This window comes from Garra rufa, chromosome 19 (assembly GCF_049309525.1).
Source record: "Garra rufa chromosome 19, GarRuf1.0, whole genome shotgun sequence".
Classification (NCBI taxonomy): domain Eukaryota; kingdom Metazoa; phylum Chordata; class Actinopteri; order Cypriniformes; family Cyprinidae; genus Garra; species Garra rufa.
The window spans coordinates 12,846,493-12,863,671 of record NC_133379.1 but is presented as its reverse complement, the minus strand read 5'-3'; the positions used below and the strand labels follow the sequence as shown (position 1 = coordinate 12,863,671).

The window sequence follows — 17,179 nt, the reverse complement described above, 5'->3', positions numbered from 1 at the left end:
TTTTATTAATTTAATAATTATAATGAATTGATTAAGTGATTTATTAAATTATTATTTTTTAAGTATTTTTGTTTTCTAAATTATTATAAAATGTATTTTATTGTAATTCTTGCATTTATTTATTTTATTGTGATTATTATTTGTTTGTTTGTTTATGTTTACCCTCCTTGGTATGTACGTTTTTTTTCTCTTGTTTATTACATCTGAGACTTTCTGTTGATGCTCTTCAATATTCTACTGAAGGTGTTTGTGTTATTCTTGTTTCTTGAGTATATATATAACACAATGATGCTTTCTAAATAGTTCTTACAGTACTTGTTACTTGAAGCACACTCTGTGAAACCATAAAGTCATCTTCAGATCTATCTTGCAAAACTGCAAGCATTATCTGCTTTTTTTACACTCTCTAATTGTAATACAAAGTTTTTCAAAACACTGAACCATTCTTTACATTAGATACAAAACAACTTGTGTGTGGTTTAGAAAATAATGTAATTCAAAATGCCACTCATTTACTTATTACCCATTCAAAAGTTTTTGAACAAATGCTAAAAATGCAGCTTTGAAATCACATTTTAAAACATATTCAAATAGAAAACAGTTATTTTAAATAGTAAAAATATTTCAGAATTTTACTGTTTTTGCTGTACTTTGAATCAAATAAATGCAGGCTTGGGGAGCAGAAGAGACTTCTTAAAAAACATTAAAATTAAGTGTTCATGCGAAAAGCACTATAAATAGACTTTTTCTTTACAGTAACAAGGCTATTTGTTTACAGTATCTACTGTATCTTCTGTTATGGCTTCTTTTCTCTACACTCTACTTTCATAAAAACACCAAAACACAAACAAAATGCAAAATGTAACACAAAAACAAACACTTCATTCAAAACTAGTTTAACTCTTCTCAAAATAGTGCATTTGCATCATAACTCTTTACACAAGCATCAGTTGATTATGTGTGCCAACTACAAATGGAAGTGACAAATGACAAAAACACTTCTGTCTTTTGCTTGTTCAGTGTGTGGCGAAAAGTGCACAAGTTTCCCATACAGTATCATGTGCATAAATACTGTATATACACTGTGTTTACATATTCCTGCACACTATGAACAGTAATTTTAACTAACTGTTAAATTTAACCATGTAAAAATTGGTATAATTCTAAACAATAAAAGCGCAAACTAGGGAAAAAGTGGGAAAATCTTTAGTACTGCTAGTGTTTTGAAGGTAAATATGAATGACAAAAAAAATTATGGATTTTGGAAGATGTGGTTACTGAATGCAATTAATGTTTAAGTAATAAAAGATCATTCACAGTTTGGTCTACATATAATATGGGTCTAATAAACACTATAAAATTCCATTAAAAAAAATGCAGATTTTTTCATTTCCACACTGACCAATTATGATTGTAATATGTGACCCTGGACTACAAAACCAGTTATAAAAGTCTTTTTTTTTATTATTATTATTTTTGTCATTTATACATCATCTGAAAGCTGAATAAATAAGCTTTCTGTTGATGTATGTTTGTTAGGATAGGACAACATTTGTCTGAGATGCAACTATTTGAAAATCTGAGAGTGCCAAAAAATCCAAATATTTGATTAAATCTGTTAAAACGTCTTATTAAAGTTCTAACTTCTTAGCAATGAATATTACTAATGGAAAATTAAGTTCTGATATATTTTCAATAGGAAATTTACAAAATATCTTCATGGAACGTGCTCTTTACTTAATATCCTAATGATTTTTGGCATTAAAAAGAAAAATCGATCATTTTGAGCCATGCAGTGTATTTTTGGCTATTGCTACAAATATACCCGTGCTACTTAAGACTAGTTTTGTGGTTCAGGGTCACATATGTATCACGAATTATAAATAGAAAATGATGATGCATCATCACAAAATAATAATACATCCCTAAATTTTACATAAACATTAATTTAATCATTGACGTATTAATGAGAACCTATTGCAGCAAAGGAAAACGCCCAGCGACGTATTTGGGAACCAATCGGAAAGCTATAACATCTCCGAACAGCCAATCAGAGCGAAGCAACAGCTGCGAGAGTCCAATTAGCGAAGAGCCGGTTCTCGGTGTCTGCTGTGCTGTGAGGAAGGCTGAACTGAAAACAACTGTGGCTCAGGGTGGGACTCTGAAGGCCGTCGGCTTCTCGTTTCCTCACAAGATTCCCTTATTTAATTATTTCGAGATCCCTGGCCACATGTAACGTCACCTCTCAAAGTAATCGTTCGACAAAAGGTGGATTTTCGTGGAAAGCTGGACGAAATTAAATCAGAAATCTGTGTGAAAACCGAGTAGAAAACAGTCATGGACGAAAAGGCGTTTTCGAAAGAGCTCGATCAATGGATTGAACAGCTCAATGAATGCAAACAGCTCTCAGAAACCCAAGTCAAGACACTCTGTGAGAAGGTATGTATGCGTAATACAGCATCAATATTGTCTTTCGGTGTTTATTTGAATTTTTCCACGTTAGCCGCTGAGTTAACGTTAACTTACAAGATGGCGGAATTTTGAACGGACCCTACACTCGCAAGAAACTACAATTGTTCCTAATTTCGAGACAAAACACATCACAAACCGAGTTGTCCTGAGTCAGTCTTTTATAAAATCACTTTTAGTGAATATTGAGTTGATTAGTGCGGTTTATGAATTACGGTAGACTGAAAGCTACAGTACTAATCAATACGGGAACCCGCAGTAAACCTTCTGTTTTGATTAAAACAACATATATGTAACGTTATGTTGTTGAGAGTTTTTTTCATGTACATCTGTTTATTTAAAAATAGCGATTCGTCTAAATGCAGCTGCTTCCTCAATCACTCACACGGTCTTAAAATGGCGCCTGTGAAACTGGCCATCATTTGATGACAGCGGCGCACACACTACACATCTCACTATTATCCAGCGCTCTTTGGACTTTTTTTATATTCCTATTACATATTTAGACATTTAGCCAAATGTATGCAAGTAGGTGTGAGCCAAGAGTGTGCGGAAGGTTTGGGAACCGCTTGAAGATTTAATCGTGGTCGCTGTTGCTGCAGCGGATTTTATAACTGCTTGGTTTGCTCATGAAAAACCTCTCTAGCAATGCAAAAATAGATATTTAGTCATGGCAACTAATTTTATTTTGAGTTTACTCAGGTGCACCAATAATTTAACACTTAATGAGGGCCAATATGCCACACTATTTTAAGACAAAGGTATGATCATGTGGAAAAACTAAAAAGAACCAAATGAACATGTGACCCTGGACCCTAAGGGTCAATTGTTTGAAACTGAGATTTATACATCATCTGAAAGCTAAATAAATAAGCTTTCCATTGGTTTCCAAGGATCATATTTAACCAAGATCCAGCTGTTTCAAAATCTGAGGGTGCAAAACAAAATCTAAATATTGAATAAATCTTCAAAGTTCTTAGCAATGCATACTAATCAGAAAGTAAGTTTTGATATATTTACGACATAATCTTTACTTAAAATCGACCATTTTCACCCATACAATGTATTTTTGGCTATTGCTACAAATATACCCATGCTACTTAAGACTTAAAGTTCTGTGGTCCAGGGTCACGTATAGAATTTATATATATATATAAAAAAATATTATTAAGGTGTCATTATGGAGTGCAGGGTTCAACGCTAAGGTTCAGATTTTTGCTTGCCCTGCCCAAATTTTCACTGGCCCATCTAAAAAAAATAAAAAGTTAATAGTTATTTCTTAGCCACATTTTAAATAATGTGTCAAAAGCTGAATATAACTGTATATTTCCTTAAATACAATTGACAATTAAAAAAAAATTATAAATGTGATGTAACTAAATTTATGCACAACAGTCTGTCCAGGTTGAAGGTCCCAGATCACCAGTTAACTATACATAAATGGAGGACTCCTATTAAAGGAATGTTGTTGCAAAGAAGAAAATTAAACAATATTAGTAAACAGAGTGTTATTAAGCAGAATTTATGTTAAACGTTTTGTTTTTACGGTGGTCGTCCATGAATTTTTATTTTTTTACCTTTGTTTTTACCTTTTCATATGTTTAATTTGGGCTCAAAGGTGCCATGAGTGCAGTCAAATTCATAAATTCATGTTATAAAATTTTGCAGCAGGTGGAGGCAAGACACTGATTTAATTACTGAATCATATTCATTTGATTCGTTCGAACGGATGGTTCATTCGGGAATAAAGCAAGTGACTCTTAATCAATGGGAAATTTAATCATTTCACTAGAATTGTTTTAAAACGCACATTCATTCATAAACAAAACATGAATGGAGATGCGCAGCGGCTCAAGTGTGACTTGTTTCAGACTACTTTTGACGACGAAACAGAGCAAAATCAGGCATAGTGTTATAGTCAGACAATGTAAGTAACTTAATAATAACTTCTTGTTTATTTAACTGTTGTATTAAATCAATACCTCATTTACAACATTAAAAGTTGTCACTCATCTTAGTTTGCGATATTACAAAGCCTGTTATAATCAACGGCGCTCTCTACAACTTAATGCACAATCAGTCTCTTATTTACACTCTCTCTACACTTTGTTTATGAATAGATTTGTGAGAAATGTCTATGATACATTACTCAACGTTGCAAAAACGTGTAGAAACCTTTGAAGCTCCCCTGAGCGCAAACACAAATATGCTGATGGGGTCAGTCGCAAATGGTGCTCTTAAATTTTTTTTTTTTCACAGTCGCACGTAATTTTTAGTCGCGAATGCGAGTTAGAAACAGACGTTTTCTTTTTAATTTGATGTTGCCGTCTCTTCGCTGTACTGGTTGTTACCAGGTTACAGAAAAAAAAACAGTGCTTACAACATCCAATCAGATAAGAGGAACCGAAAAGCAATATGGTGTTCATGACATCACAGAGAACGTAGCATTTAAAGGCTTAAAAACACAAGCTGTTTCTCGATTCTAAGACTGTATTTGCACGAATTTGACAAACTGTCGCAGGCAAATTAAACTTGTGACAAGGCAGTGCTCTCTACTGTCCCGAGCGTCTTGCACGCTGGCCCGGGGCCATCGGGCAGTCCTTATTGTCGAGCCCTGGATGAGTGATTAATATATGATTAATATATTTATCTAAATATTTTTATATTGTATGTTGTAAATGCATAATATAACTCTTATTCTAATCAATCTGTTGTATGCTTCATTAACTTCTGGTGGCGCTACTTCTCTGGTGACATAAGCAGGACTTCTCCAATCATTTTGTGCTCTTAAACTCCGCCCCTACAAGCTCATTTGCATACACACACCCACATCTCAACATCCAATAACAACCGGTGCATTGAACCAAGACCCCGCCCTGCATTGTTTATTTGTCAGTAATTATTACAATTGAATGTGTGTCATAATACGGAAGAAAATATCTACGTTTTGGTTTAGTTGTGATTTTAAAAGTTTGTTTTTGGCTTTTGTTCACACTTATGTTTGGTTCGATTAAAACGAACTCTGGTGTGATCGCTCTGTTAGTGCGGTTCATTTGAGTAAGTATGGCATTCGAACCAAACAAGGTCTTGGTCTGCTTCCAAATTAACTCTGGTGTGGTTCGAATGAAAAATGGATGCAACATGAACCAAATGCTTTTAAACGAACCATAAACGGGAAGTAATGACAGGATGAGATGCTATGCGACAACAAAATGAGCAGAGGGCAAATGTAGAGCAACAAGGAGCTCTTTGTGAGTTTGCGAATGGTGAAAATAAAAACATGAACACGCGTAGTCCAGCAGACAGCATTAGGTGTATTTGACTTAAAATGTCCGCTTTAAGTCGAACGCACCTTTTTCTTTTGTTTGGAGACTTCGATGAAATCCGTCACAAAATATATATAATTCAACCCAAACAATCAGGTTATGAACATATCGCTATGCCTTTAGGTTCAGTATCTTTAGGTTCTCTGTCAAAAATGCCAGTGTGAACGCTAAGTGAACCAGGACCAAATGTATAATTTTCCTTTTTGGTCCAGACCGAATGACCCAAACAAACCAAACTACAAATTTGAACACAAGACAAATCAGCTGAGCTAGAGTCATGCTTTAGACCTTTAAAGTCTGAACTCCCAGCTCGAATTTGTGAAGTGTATTTTTCCATTGGCTTTATTGCAGACTTGCGTCACTCGTATGTCGAAAGCTGAAGAAATCATCAGCATGTATGGACAAGGCTGAGCGCAGCAGGCCTGCAGTGATGTTTGTGTCTATAGAGAAGTTTCCGTGAAGGGAACCTTGACTAATAACAATGGGTGCGTTCAGTATGACACTCCGGTTTCATATACAGTTGTTTAGGTAGTTGAATTCAAAGTCCGATTGGCTCAGAAGTCTGATTAGGGTTTAATGTGCATGACTCTCCTGATGACTTGCATAGACAAGTTTTCTCGTCATATAGGAGAAAATTGGCTATTTTAAACGCAAAGGCGGTGCTGTAGACTGCTGAACGTGATGTGAGATTCACTTGGGCCCGAATAGTTGACTAAAAAGTGAGGATGGAGTGGTATGTGGTGTGGTTTAAGTGTGTTTGATTTCAGACCCAGGATCTGCAAGTGTGGATTAGGGCTTGGTGTTAACATAGATTTCACCAGCACTTGATTCAAGATCTCAATATCAATATCACTCAAACATCAGGTTGTACAAGGAAAAAAAAACAATCTCAACTAAAGCTGTGAACTTTACAAGGTATGTTATAGAGGTCGACTGATATTGGATTTTACAGAAACCGATAGCTAGGTTGGACAACACGAGTTTTTAAAATGGATACTGAATGGAAACTAAAATAGTGTTCTACTATTTAAACCATACTTTGAAAAAGAATAAGACTATTAATATTAATTATATGAGCATTGAAGTTAGTTCATAGTTCATTAATGTTAAGAAAGGAACTTAAACATTTTAAAAATATCAGTTAATGTTTAATTAATACACATTCTACAGCTTTTATCAAACTAGTCAGTGCTACAAATAGACTTTTATTATGAAGTGTTACAATTTCATATCAACAGTCAAGCTAAAGATCTTTAAACATCTAACAACAAGCGCAATCTATATTATACCTCTTATATGAAACATACAGGCTTTATTTGAGCCACAGAATGAAAATGTTTTGCTAAAAAAAAAAAGCACGATACACAATCTTTCAGGGTGAAGTCTTTATGTACATTTACATCGATTTGGGACAGATATTATGTATTTAATATAAAACTCTGTGATGGCGCTTTGTAAATTAACGGCATGGATTTTTGCCGATAACCAATATTCAATATTCCGCCAATCAACTATCGGTGCAGATTAATCGGCAAAACCGTTACATCGGTCGACCTCTAGTATGTTACTGTAGTATTAAAGGTTTAAATGCATAACAGTCCAAATTAATTAAATGCAAGTGCTATTTATTTTTTGATGATTACGCTCAAAAAAACTAAAAATAATAATAATAATTGAAAACTTCGATTGAACATACAATAGTTCTTATAACTTGTCTTTGTGACTGGTATATTCAAACCCCAAATCAAGATGTCCAATCATGAAAAAAAGGTATTTTTGTAAGATTTGACAAATAAGGATGAATAATGCCTAAGTGTATTAAAAACTCTAAGCTAAAGATAACTACTGGACTATTTAAGATATAATTAGCAACGTCCTAAGTTGATCTTTTTTATATTTTTGTCTGACTCTTTATAATCAAAGTCTGATCCAGTAAATTGTTGATTACACAAACAGCAAGTCAACATGTTGAGTATTGTGCTGAGCTAATATAATTTTACAAGTGTGAAGTGATTTTTGACCTGTATTTTAAGCACTTGAGGGTGTGTCTTGTGCTTGGTTTATTAAACGTCACTAGATAACTGTGATAAGCTCTTCTAAACCACTGTAAACCAGGGATTCATGTGGCTTAATGTTTTTAAGACATGAACTTCATGAACTTGACATTGTTTTTAATAAAATGACCCACAGTAATACTGGCATAATAAGGTCACTTTTGTCGATAGAATATTATCTATTGGATATTTTACAGTATTTAGCATTGCTACTTTGGCTCAGTAGATTTTTATTGTGTGAACTTTTAAATTGGTTTTTCATTCAGCACACTAAGATGAAGGCGAAGCGTTAGATTTCAGGGTCTGAAATGAACGGCAGATGTGGACAGGCATTGGTTTTGGCTGATGAATTTACCATGTGATCGTTTCATTATGGATAAGTTGGATATGTGCGTTGGATAATGCCTTTCTAATACAGAGAACCTCAGTAATGCCATATGCCACATACAGTAGGAAATGATATACGTGCAAATTAGGTTTTAAGCAAACGCAGAGAACAAAGCACATTGTAAAATGCTTCAAAGATGGTCATAAGCAGCAGCTCACTGTTGCTCAACATTGTTTTACTTCTCTGAGAGTTTATCACAGCCTTTATGATAATAGGATTAAAGTAACGAGTCGCCTTATTCTGAATTTTTTTTCTCTCTCCAGGCTAAAGAAATCCTGACCAAGGAGTCTAACGTGCAGGAAGTGAGATGTCCGGTCACTGTTTGTGGAGACGTACACGGCCAGTTCCATGACCTTATGGAGCTCTTCAGAATCGGAGGAAAGTCACCAGACACAAACTACTTGTTCATGGGAGATTACGTTGACCGAGGCTATTACTCTGTGGAAACAGTCACACTGCTTGTCGCTCTCAAGGTAATTGCCTCTTTTGGTCATTTTTTTTTAACCTGTATTTCAGCCTTCCATAAATATTAAAGGCATAGCTCACCCAAAAGAATAAATTCTGTCATTTATTCACCTTCAAACTGTTCCAGACCTGTATGAGTGTGTCTTCTGTTGAACACGAAGATATTTGGAGAATGTTTGTAACCAAACAGTTTCCAGTAGCCATTAACTTCAAAAGTTTATTTTTTTATTTTTTTCAAAATATGGAAGTCAAAGGCTGTTGTCGTACTGGTAGCCATTGATTTCAACAGTATTTTTTATTATTATTTTGTAAAATATGGAAGTCAAAGGCTTTTGTTGTTCTGGTAGCTTGAACAGTATTTATTTATTTTTTCAAAATATGGACGTCAAAGGCTGTTGACGTTCTGGTAGCCATTGATTCAACAGTATTTTATTATTATTTTTTTTTTTTCAAAATATAGAAGTCAAAGGCTGTTTTTGTACTGGTAGCCATTGACTTCCATATTTAAAAAAATAAAATAAAAATACTATTGAAGTCAATGGCTACCAGTACAAAAACAGCCTTTGACTTTCATATTTAAAAAAATAAAATAAAAATACTATTGAAGTCAAAGGCTGTTTTTGTACTGGTAGCCATTGACTTCAACTATTTTTATTTTTTTTTTCTTTCCAAAATATGGAATTCAAAGGCTGTTTTTGTACTGGTAGCCATTGACTTCAACAGTATTTTTATTTTATTTATTTTTTTAAATATTGAAGGCAAAGGCTGTTGTCGTTCTGGTAGCCATTGACTTCAACAGTATATTTTTATTTATTTTTATTTTTTTCAAAATATTGAAGACGAAAGGCTGTTGTCATTCTGGTAGCCATTGACTTCAGTATTTTTTATTTAATTTTTTTTTAAATATGGAGGTCAAGGGCTGTTGTTGTTCTGGTAGCCATTGACTTCAACAGTATTTATTTTCATTTATTTATTTTTTCAAAATATTGAATTCAAAGGCTGTTGTACTGGCAGCCATTGACTTCAACAGTATTTGTTTTGTTTTTTGTCATCGTCAACTGTTTGGTTACCAACATTCTTTAAAAATATCTTCTGTGTGAGTAAATGATGACACAGTTTTGAGTATTTATGCTTATCCATATTAATCACTATAATGCATGTAGTGTGCATTATATATAATCATAGTAATCAACAGGGACGGGTAAAAACAAAGAGGTTGGGTAGTCGTGTCACAAAATTTGGAAGGTTTCAACTACTAATTTGTTCACAAGCTAAAATTAGTATTTGCGTGTAAAAACACTTATTTGTTTGTTTAATTATTGTACCAGGTTAGCATCTCAAATTGCTCCGAGGATTATTTCAATAGCTTTTAATCATGTAATGTAATTTTCTGTGCTCATTTGACCACTGTTTTATGATTTTAAAAAAAGTTACTGACAGTAATTATTGTGATAAATCATACAAAAAAATTAAACGCATGCTTGTTCAGTGTCAGTAGCCTCATTTATTTATGATGACAGGACTTTTGAGTCCAAAAGCGTGAGCATTTAAAAAAATACTGACATGATCTTATATATTTACATCACATTTATGTAGAAAAAAATGATACATTTGTGTTTTCCACCAGTTTATATGATTATGTGAGTTTTTTTTTTTTTGTTCTCTCTCACCTCATTGTATTGTTATTCTTTCAGCCAGAGCAACAGAGTAATGATGTGATTTCTGAGATACGCCAAATATCAATATAGGGAAGTCCAGTGTCAACAGAGTATTGACCGATGAAGCATGAAATGAAAACACACTCTATGATGTGTTCTTTGAGCAGTCTCTGGTCTTTATTTATACGAATAATTAGCATCTATTATGGCAGTGATTATCATGCATAGCCTTTACTTGACTTGATTACAATATTGCTTTTGAATAAATGATATTTACAGAACCATTTAAAAAAAGTCTGTAGAGAAATGGAAAAAGGGACACGTAACTTGAGTCCTGCGAGTCTGTACTCATAATCTCATTAGTCCAATGAGTCTTTAAGCAAGGTGATGGCCCATTTTATTTTGTGTATACATTTTCTAATCGGTTATGTCTTCGAATTCTAGGTAAGGTACCGTGAACGCATTACAATACTTCGAGGAAACCACGAAAGCAGACAGATCACACAAGTGTACGGCTTTTATGACGAATGCTTACGGAAATACGGCAATGCAAATGTTTGGAAATACTTCACAGACCTCTTCGATTACCTTCCCCTTACTGCCTTGGTAGATGGTCAGGTAGGTCAACATTCCCTCTGCTCAAGCTCAACTGTGATGTCTGTTATAAAAAGACTTGCTACTGGATTTTATAGCACTTAGTAAACCATTTAATCAGTTTATTTAAATCCAGCCTGCCTGTCATTATTTCTGTGCTTCTGTTTGGTGATTTTAGTGGAAGTATTTGAAGTAAACTATGGCCCAATGACATTTGTTTTATTATTATTTTCTTATTTCTTTTTGATTTTTCTAAATTTTTATTTGTTCTTTTTTTTTTGTCATTTTCAATTTATGGATTTAATTTCGCTTTAGTTTAAATTTAAATTAAAATCATGACACTTCATAATGCAATAGAATTTAACAACAATCTATAGACTATATTTTAGAGCCCTATAATTTTCCCCCCTAATGTTTTACTGAATACTGTGTTTTAGTGTTGTGTTTTTCTGCATTTATTTTAATGCTTTAATTTAAATTATTTTGTCATATAAAAGAGAAATGTAGATATTTGTGACAGAAAAATGCTCAAAAACAAATCTGGATGGCACTTGATGGCTGTTTGTGGTATAATGCCCTAAATAAAAAAACTTAAATGTTTTAATATCAACTTCAAATTTGTAACATAACTTTAAACATGAGGCTTTAATTTTATTGCCATTTTGGATTCAGAAATATTTTGTAAAATATTTAGTTTATATAAAATTTAAACAAATTGTACAACGCATTTTCTTTACAGTAAATTTAAACTTCTAAAACTTTTGTTAATCAAATAGCATGAATTGAAGTTTTTATTGAATTCATAAAAATAACATTTATTTTAATTTTTTGAAACAATAATGGGACTCCATGAAATGTTTTGTTTTTCATAATTTTAAAAGTAATCAATTGAAGGCATAAAACTAGAGAAATGTATTTTTTAGAGCAAACAACAAAATGCTGCACAAAAGTGATTTCAAATCCTAAGGTCAACTTCAATAGGTTATTGTGAAGGTTGCATCTTATTTATTTTATTTTTTGCTTGCAGATCTTCTGTCTTCATGGAGGATTGTCACCGTCCATAGACACTCTTGATCACATCAGAGCGCTGGATCGTTTACAGGAAGTTCCTCATGAGGTATTGAACACAGATAATCCTGTCATGCGATATCATTCTCTGTACTGTTTTGGCAGCAAACTGTATCATTTGCAACCCTGTTGTGTTTTTCACATGTGCAGTTGGCAAAATAGAGCTAAAAGTGATGCTCCAAACAGCGCTAATGACTCTCTTTGTTTGTTTTCCTCAGGGACCCATGTGTGATTTATTGTGGTCTGACCCGGATGACCGTGGAGGTTGGGGTATTTCTCCTAGAGGTGCTGGCTACACCTTTGGGCAGGACATATCCGAGACGTTCAACCATGCTAACGGCCTTACGCTGGTCTCTAGAGCTCACCAGCTAGTGATGGAGGTAAACACAAGTTAAATACATGAACATTGTAGCTGAATTGGGACACAAATCAGATTTGACATGAGGAAACAAAGTGGATGATATTTGAATGTTGTGTTGTACAAAACTTAGTTTAAGAGGCCTTAACTTTGAAAAACACTATCACAATATAGCGTATTAAAGGCATACTTAAAGGCTATGATTTTATTAAAAAAAAAAAAAAAAAAAAAACTTTGGATAGCACCCGAAAATAAATTTTTAATTTTTTTATATATTTATATTAGGGCCGGGACTCGATTAAAAAAATTAATCTAATTAATCAGAGGCTTTGTAATTAATTAATCGAAATTAATCGCATTTTAATCGCATATAAATATTTGACCTGAGAACAGTGAGAAGTAAGTTTTTTCATATGGATTTTTAGTTACCATTGAATAATGACTGAATACATAAACTGAAGCAACAAAATATTGTTTATTTTTGTTCAACCAAGTCCAACAGACCAGTACAATATTGCCATTAACTGTAGCAATAGGATACAGCGTTTCCCATAAAGAAAACATTTATTTCAGTTAAAAAATAAATCCAAAACTCTCTATTTTAACATTTTGAACAATAGGGCTTTACAATCTTTTGCTTTTTTTTTTTTAAATAAATTCTTGTGTTTTAATTTTTCTCATAATCAAATGAAAGCATAAACATTTATTTATTTTTAATCAAATGAAAAATAAACCTTTTTAATTTTTGGCAAACAAACAGAGGTTTTCTGTTAAAATCAATACATAATAATAATCATAGTATTTTTTCTACAATTAAGTGGTTAATCTTGTTGTTATATTAATTTTTTTAATATATATAATGTTTTTTGTCTATTTAAATAGGAATATTGCTCTGTTTCATGTTAAACCGTACTTTTATTTTGACAGGTTGCCGTGTGTAAAGTATGATATGATGCTAGTTTTCTCAAATGAAACGTTAAAAGTGACACTGACAGTAGCTTTGGAGATTGAGATCTGTTCATGTGAGATACAAATGCCAAAAATTAACGGGAGCATCACGCGTGCAGTATAAAAAAACGCGACTCTGCCATTCTAACATACAGTGGCAAACAGTGCAGGATTCATATTAAAAAGGTCTTTTTGCATTTCAGTTTTCAGCGATTTGAATTAAGTGACAGACCAACTTTTGATTTATCAATCCAAAAATCGACGAATTTACGTGGCATTCCGCGCTATAGTAAATTCGGTTTTTATGAATGGAGTCCGCGATCCAGTCCATTTTCTTGGAGGAGACATTGTAAACGCGCCCCCCTAAGATGATGGTACGGGAAACACTGGGATATTTAGAAATATACTAGCATTCATTTCAGAAATTCAGGTACCCTATAGGTAGGTAGACCTTCTGTAAAAGCATTGAGGTGATACTTGAGGCTCGATGTCCTGCGGTGATATGCGCATTCTGTTAGTTGGTGCTCCAGTATAATTGGTCCGCCGCTGAAACTCATCCAGTGAGAAACGTTCCGCGGTGCAAAATTAAGTGCGATTAAAATGCGTTAAAAAAAATTAACGCGTTATTTTTGTGTAATTAATTAATCTAAATTAACGCGTTAAAGTCCCGGCCCTAATTTATATCAACTTCAAATTTGTAACAACTTTTTTAGACATAAGGCTTTAATTTAGCAATTTTGGATTCAGAAATATTTTGTAAAATATTTATTTTATGTGAAATTCAAAGAAATTTTTCTTTACAGTAAATTTAAGCTTTTATAACTTTTGAAATGATTCCACCTCTGCAATAATCTGCAGATTGTCTTTTTTTAAAAAGAGTCCAACCTTAGGTCTGCATTAGTCAACATTTAAAGTGGACCAAACCATACATCAGATTTGTCCTAAAACCTAAAAGAATACCCGTTCTTGTCTTAGGACAATTTTGATGAACTGTGAAGTGTATTTGAGCATTTATGTCTTTAAAACGTCCAAAAACTTCAGTTTTATAAAATATAAGGTCATAAGTCGTATCCTAAGTGGTATAACAAAACTTATTTTTTAAGAGGCCTTAAATTTGAAAAACACTATCACAATATAACATATTAAAGGCACACTTTAAAGGCTATGATTTAATTAAATAGAGTGTTGCACAGTCAAAGTCAAAGTGCAGCACTGTTCACAGTCTCACTTTTTCAGAGCCGTTCACAATCAATGAATATTACTGCACATTTATGACTGTAGATTGTCATAATTCATCAACAGTAGCTTAGCAATGTTTTCTTTATGGTGTTGTAAAAAGTGCTTATTTTCTTTATCATCTTTTTGAACAAGCAGCTGGTGTCTATGTTTCAAAATAAGAGTCCCAGCGCATTTTAGGCACATATGCATGTGTGTATAAAAATGGACTAAACCCATACAGTCTCAAATAATGTGAATTATTATTTTGTTGTTCTTCATGGACATTTTTTGTATGTCTTTAATTTATACTTTTTTTTAAATTATTTATTTATAAGTCTTTAATTAACCCCTTGAGTCTTAAGATTCCATATTTGGAATTTATTTTGTAATTGTAATTAATTTTAGATATTTGTGACAGAGAAATGCTTAAAAAAAAAAAAAAAAAAAAGAGTCCGGCACCAGATTTTATGTAAAATGGTACAGTGCATTTTCTTCTATAACTTTTAAAATGATTCCACCTCTGCAATAATCTGCAGATTGTCTTTGTTTGTTTTTTTTTTTTACTTCAGTTTTATGAAATATAAGGTCATAAATCGTATCCTAAATTGTATAACAACTTATTTTAAGAGGCCTTAAATTAGAAAAACAGCAATTGCAATATAGGCCCGGTTTCACAGACATGGCTTAGATTTAGCCAGGATTAGGCCATAGTTATATTAGGACATTTAAGTCATTTTTATAAACATGCTTAGATAAAAACATTACTGGTGTGCATTTTGAGACGGGACAAAGGCACTGATATATTTTAAGATCAATCAGTGCAATTTTATTAAGGTTGAAACAGCTCAGACTTACATTTTAGTCTAGGACTATGCCTCAGCCTTGTCTGTGAAACCAGGGGATAGTGTCTTAAAGGCATACTTAAAGGCATTAAATGAGAGCTGCTCAAAGTCCAAACGCAGCACTGTTCACGGGCAACTTACTAATCATTCTAGAAACTAGGCTTTCTCAAGCTAACCTAAAGTTTGTCACAACCTTTTTTTTAAATCTACTTTTAAATTGTAATATTTCACAAGATTACTGTTTGTTTGTTTTTTTTCAGTATTTTTGACCCAATAAATTTAGCCTTGATGAGCAGAAAAGACTTCTATATCAGCGCTTCTAAACTACCAGTGTTTTGTCCCCCTAGGGTTACAACTGGTGCCATGATCGCAATGTGGTAACGATCTTCAGCGCACCCAACTACTGCTACCGCTGCGGGAATCAGGCAGCCATCATGGAGCTGGACGACACCCTCAAGTACTCCTTGTAAGTAGAAAAGCTTGACGGAAGCCAGTGCATCTGAACACTCTCCAATGATGTGAACGTGTCTGATGTGTGGTGTTGTGATTTCAGCCTGCAGTTCGACCCCGCGCCGCGCAGAGGAGAGCCGCACGTCACCCGCCGTACCCCCGACTACTTCCTGTGAATCCTTCAGCTCTGCACAGTATTGCCATGATATTATAATCTCATTCAGTTTAAAATAAGGGGAGAGGAATGGGCAACAGTATAAAAAAGATTAAAGAGAAAACTGATCCAGTGAGAAATGTCCGTGGACCAAAAGGTGTGTGCCATATCCAAACCCATCCGGCGTCAGTCCGACTCTATGACCACCAGATATCAGCCGCTACGCCTGTCCCGCTTCTGTCCTCCGCTCTTTACATCAATACAGGCTGTGAATTCTCTTCCGAACACACGGTCTCCTTCACCAACCCTGTTTGTGTTCGTTCTTTTTCTTTTTTTTTTTATGTCTGTCTGCACTTTTTTCAAAAGAACGAAGTCCGTTTTTCAGTTTCTTTCTCTCTTTTCTATGTTCTACGGGTGATTACATGCATCTTTCCTACACTGAACACGCTAAACAAATGCCAACTACATGAAACGTGGCAGACTAAGATGGCATGCCGTCGTCTGAATCCTGGAATAGCTTCATATGATGGTTCTGTGTCTGTATAAAGGGTACCAGTTCAAGAATAAAGATGGATCTTGCTCCTGTTCTTCGTGTGCTTTGTTTGAATCCTTAGTTGAATTAAAGCATTGCACAATATTTAATTTTTGACTTGAATGAAAACGAGGCTGTGAGAGACTAAAGCACAGCCCTGCAGGCAAAAACACACTTATCAAGTTTGAGATTTTAGGTTTTCTGATTTTTTTTTTTTTTTTTTTTTTCAGACTAGTGGAAAGAAAACACCTGAGATACACCTTTAAGTGTTTCTTGTGTCATTTAGATTTCAATTACAATCCATATTTTTAAAGGCTGTTTTCTCAAAATGAGTTTTTTCTCCTACACTGAGCCATTAATCTCCACTTCAGTAGCACTTACACACACCAAACTTTACATTTTTATTCCTGTCTATATCCTGTAGGTTTTTACAGAGGGATTTGTTCAGATATAATTAGCTTGAACGTTTTATTTCCTAAAACATTGTAAAAAATATAGTGTTTCCTGCACTGCAAAACGTTTTCACCAGTTTTAGCTTAAACTTAAGTTTAGCAGCTGCCTTAAATTTAAGTTAAATCAACTTATTCATTTCAACTCGCAAGTTAATTCAACTCATTTTGATTGTACTAAGTTAAAATGACTTGTAGTTTTAAGC

The 17,179-nt window shown here is 33.7% G+C and overlaps 2 protein-coding genes across 2 annotated transcripts in view; one reads left to right on the top strand and one right to left on the bottom strand.

Annotated features, from left to right (window-relative positions):
* The window catches only part of jade2 (jade family PHD finger 2), a 118,980-nt gene that overhangs the window by 69,559 nt on the left and 32,242 nt on the right, over window positions 1-17,179 (bottom strand). The window lies entirely within an intron of this gene.
* Window positions 2,120-16,579, top strand: ppp2cab (protein phosphatase 2 catalytic subunit alpha b). The gene is made up of 7 exons (XM_073824447.1): window positions 2,120-2,439; window positions 8,501-8,710; window positions 10,805-10,978; window positions 11,982-12,071; window positions 12,241-12,402; window positions 15,736-15,854; window positions 15,942-16,579. Exons 1-7 carry the CDS (start codon window positions 2,338-2,340, stop codon window positions 16,012-16,014), a joined length of 930 nt encoding a protein of 309 aa, XP_073680548.1. The 5' UTR covers window positions 2,120-2,337; the 3' UTR covers window positions 16,015-16,579.

Bases quoted from the DNA above. Each gene is read 5' to 3' on its own strand.
- ppp2cab (XM_073824447.1), top strand. From the start codon at position 2,338: ATGGACGAAAAGGCGTTTTCGAAAGAGCTCGATCAATGGATTGAACAG. The intron at 10,979-11,981 runs GTAGGTCAACAT...TTTTGCTTGCAG, and splicing joins CTGCCTTGGTAGATGGTCAG to ATCTTCTGTCTTCATGGAGG. The intron at 15,855-15,941 runs GTAAGTAGAAAA...TTGTGATTTCAG, and splicing joins GACACCCTCAAGTACTCCTT to CCTGCAGTTCGACCCCGCGC.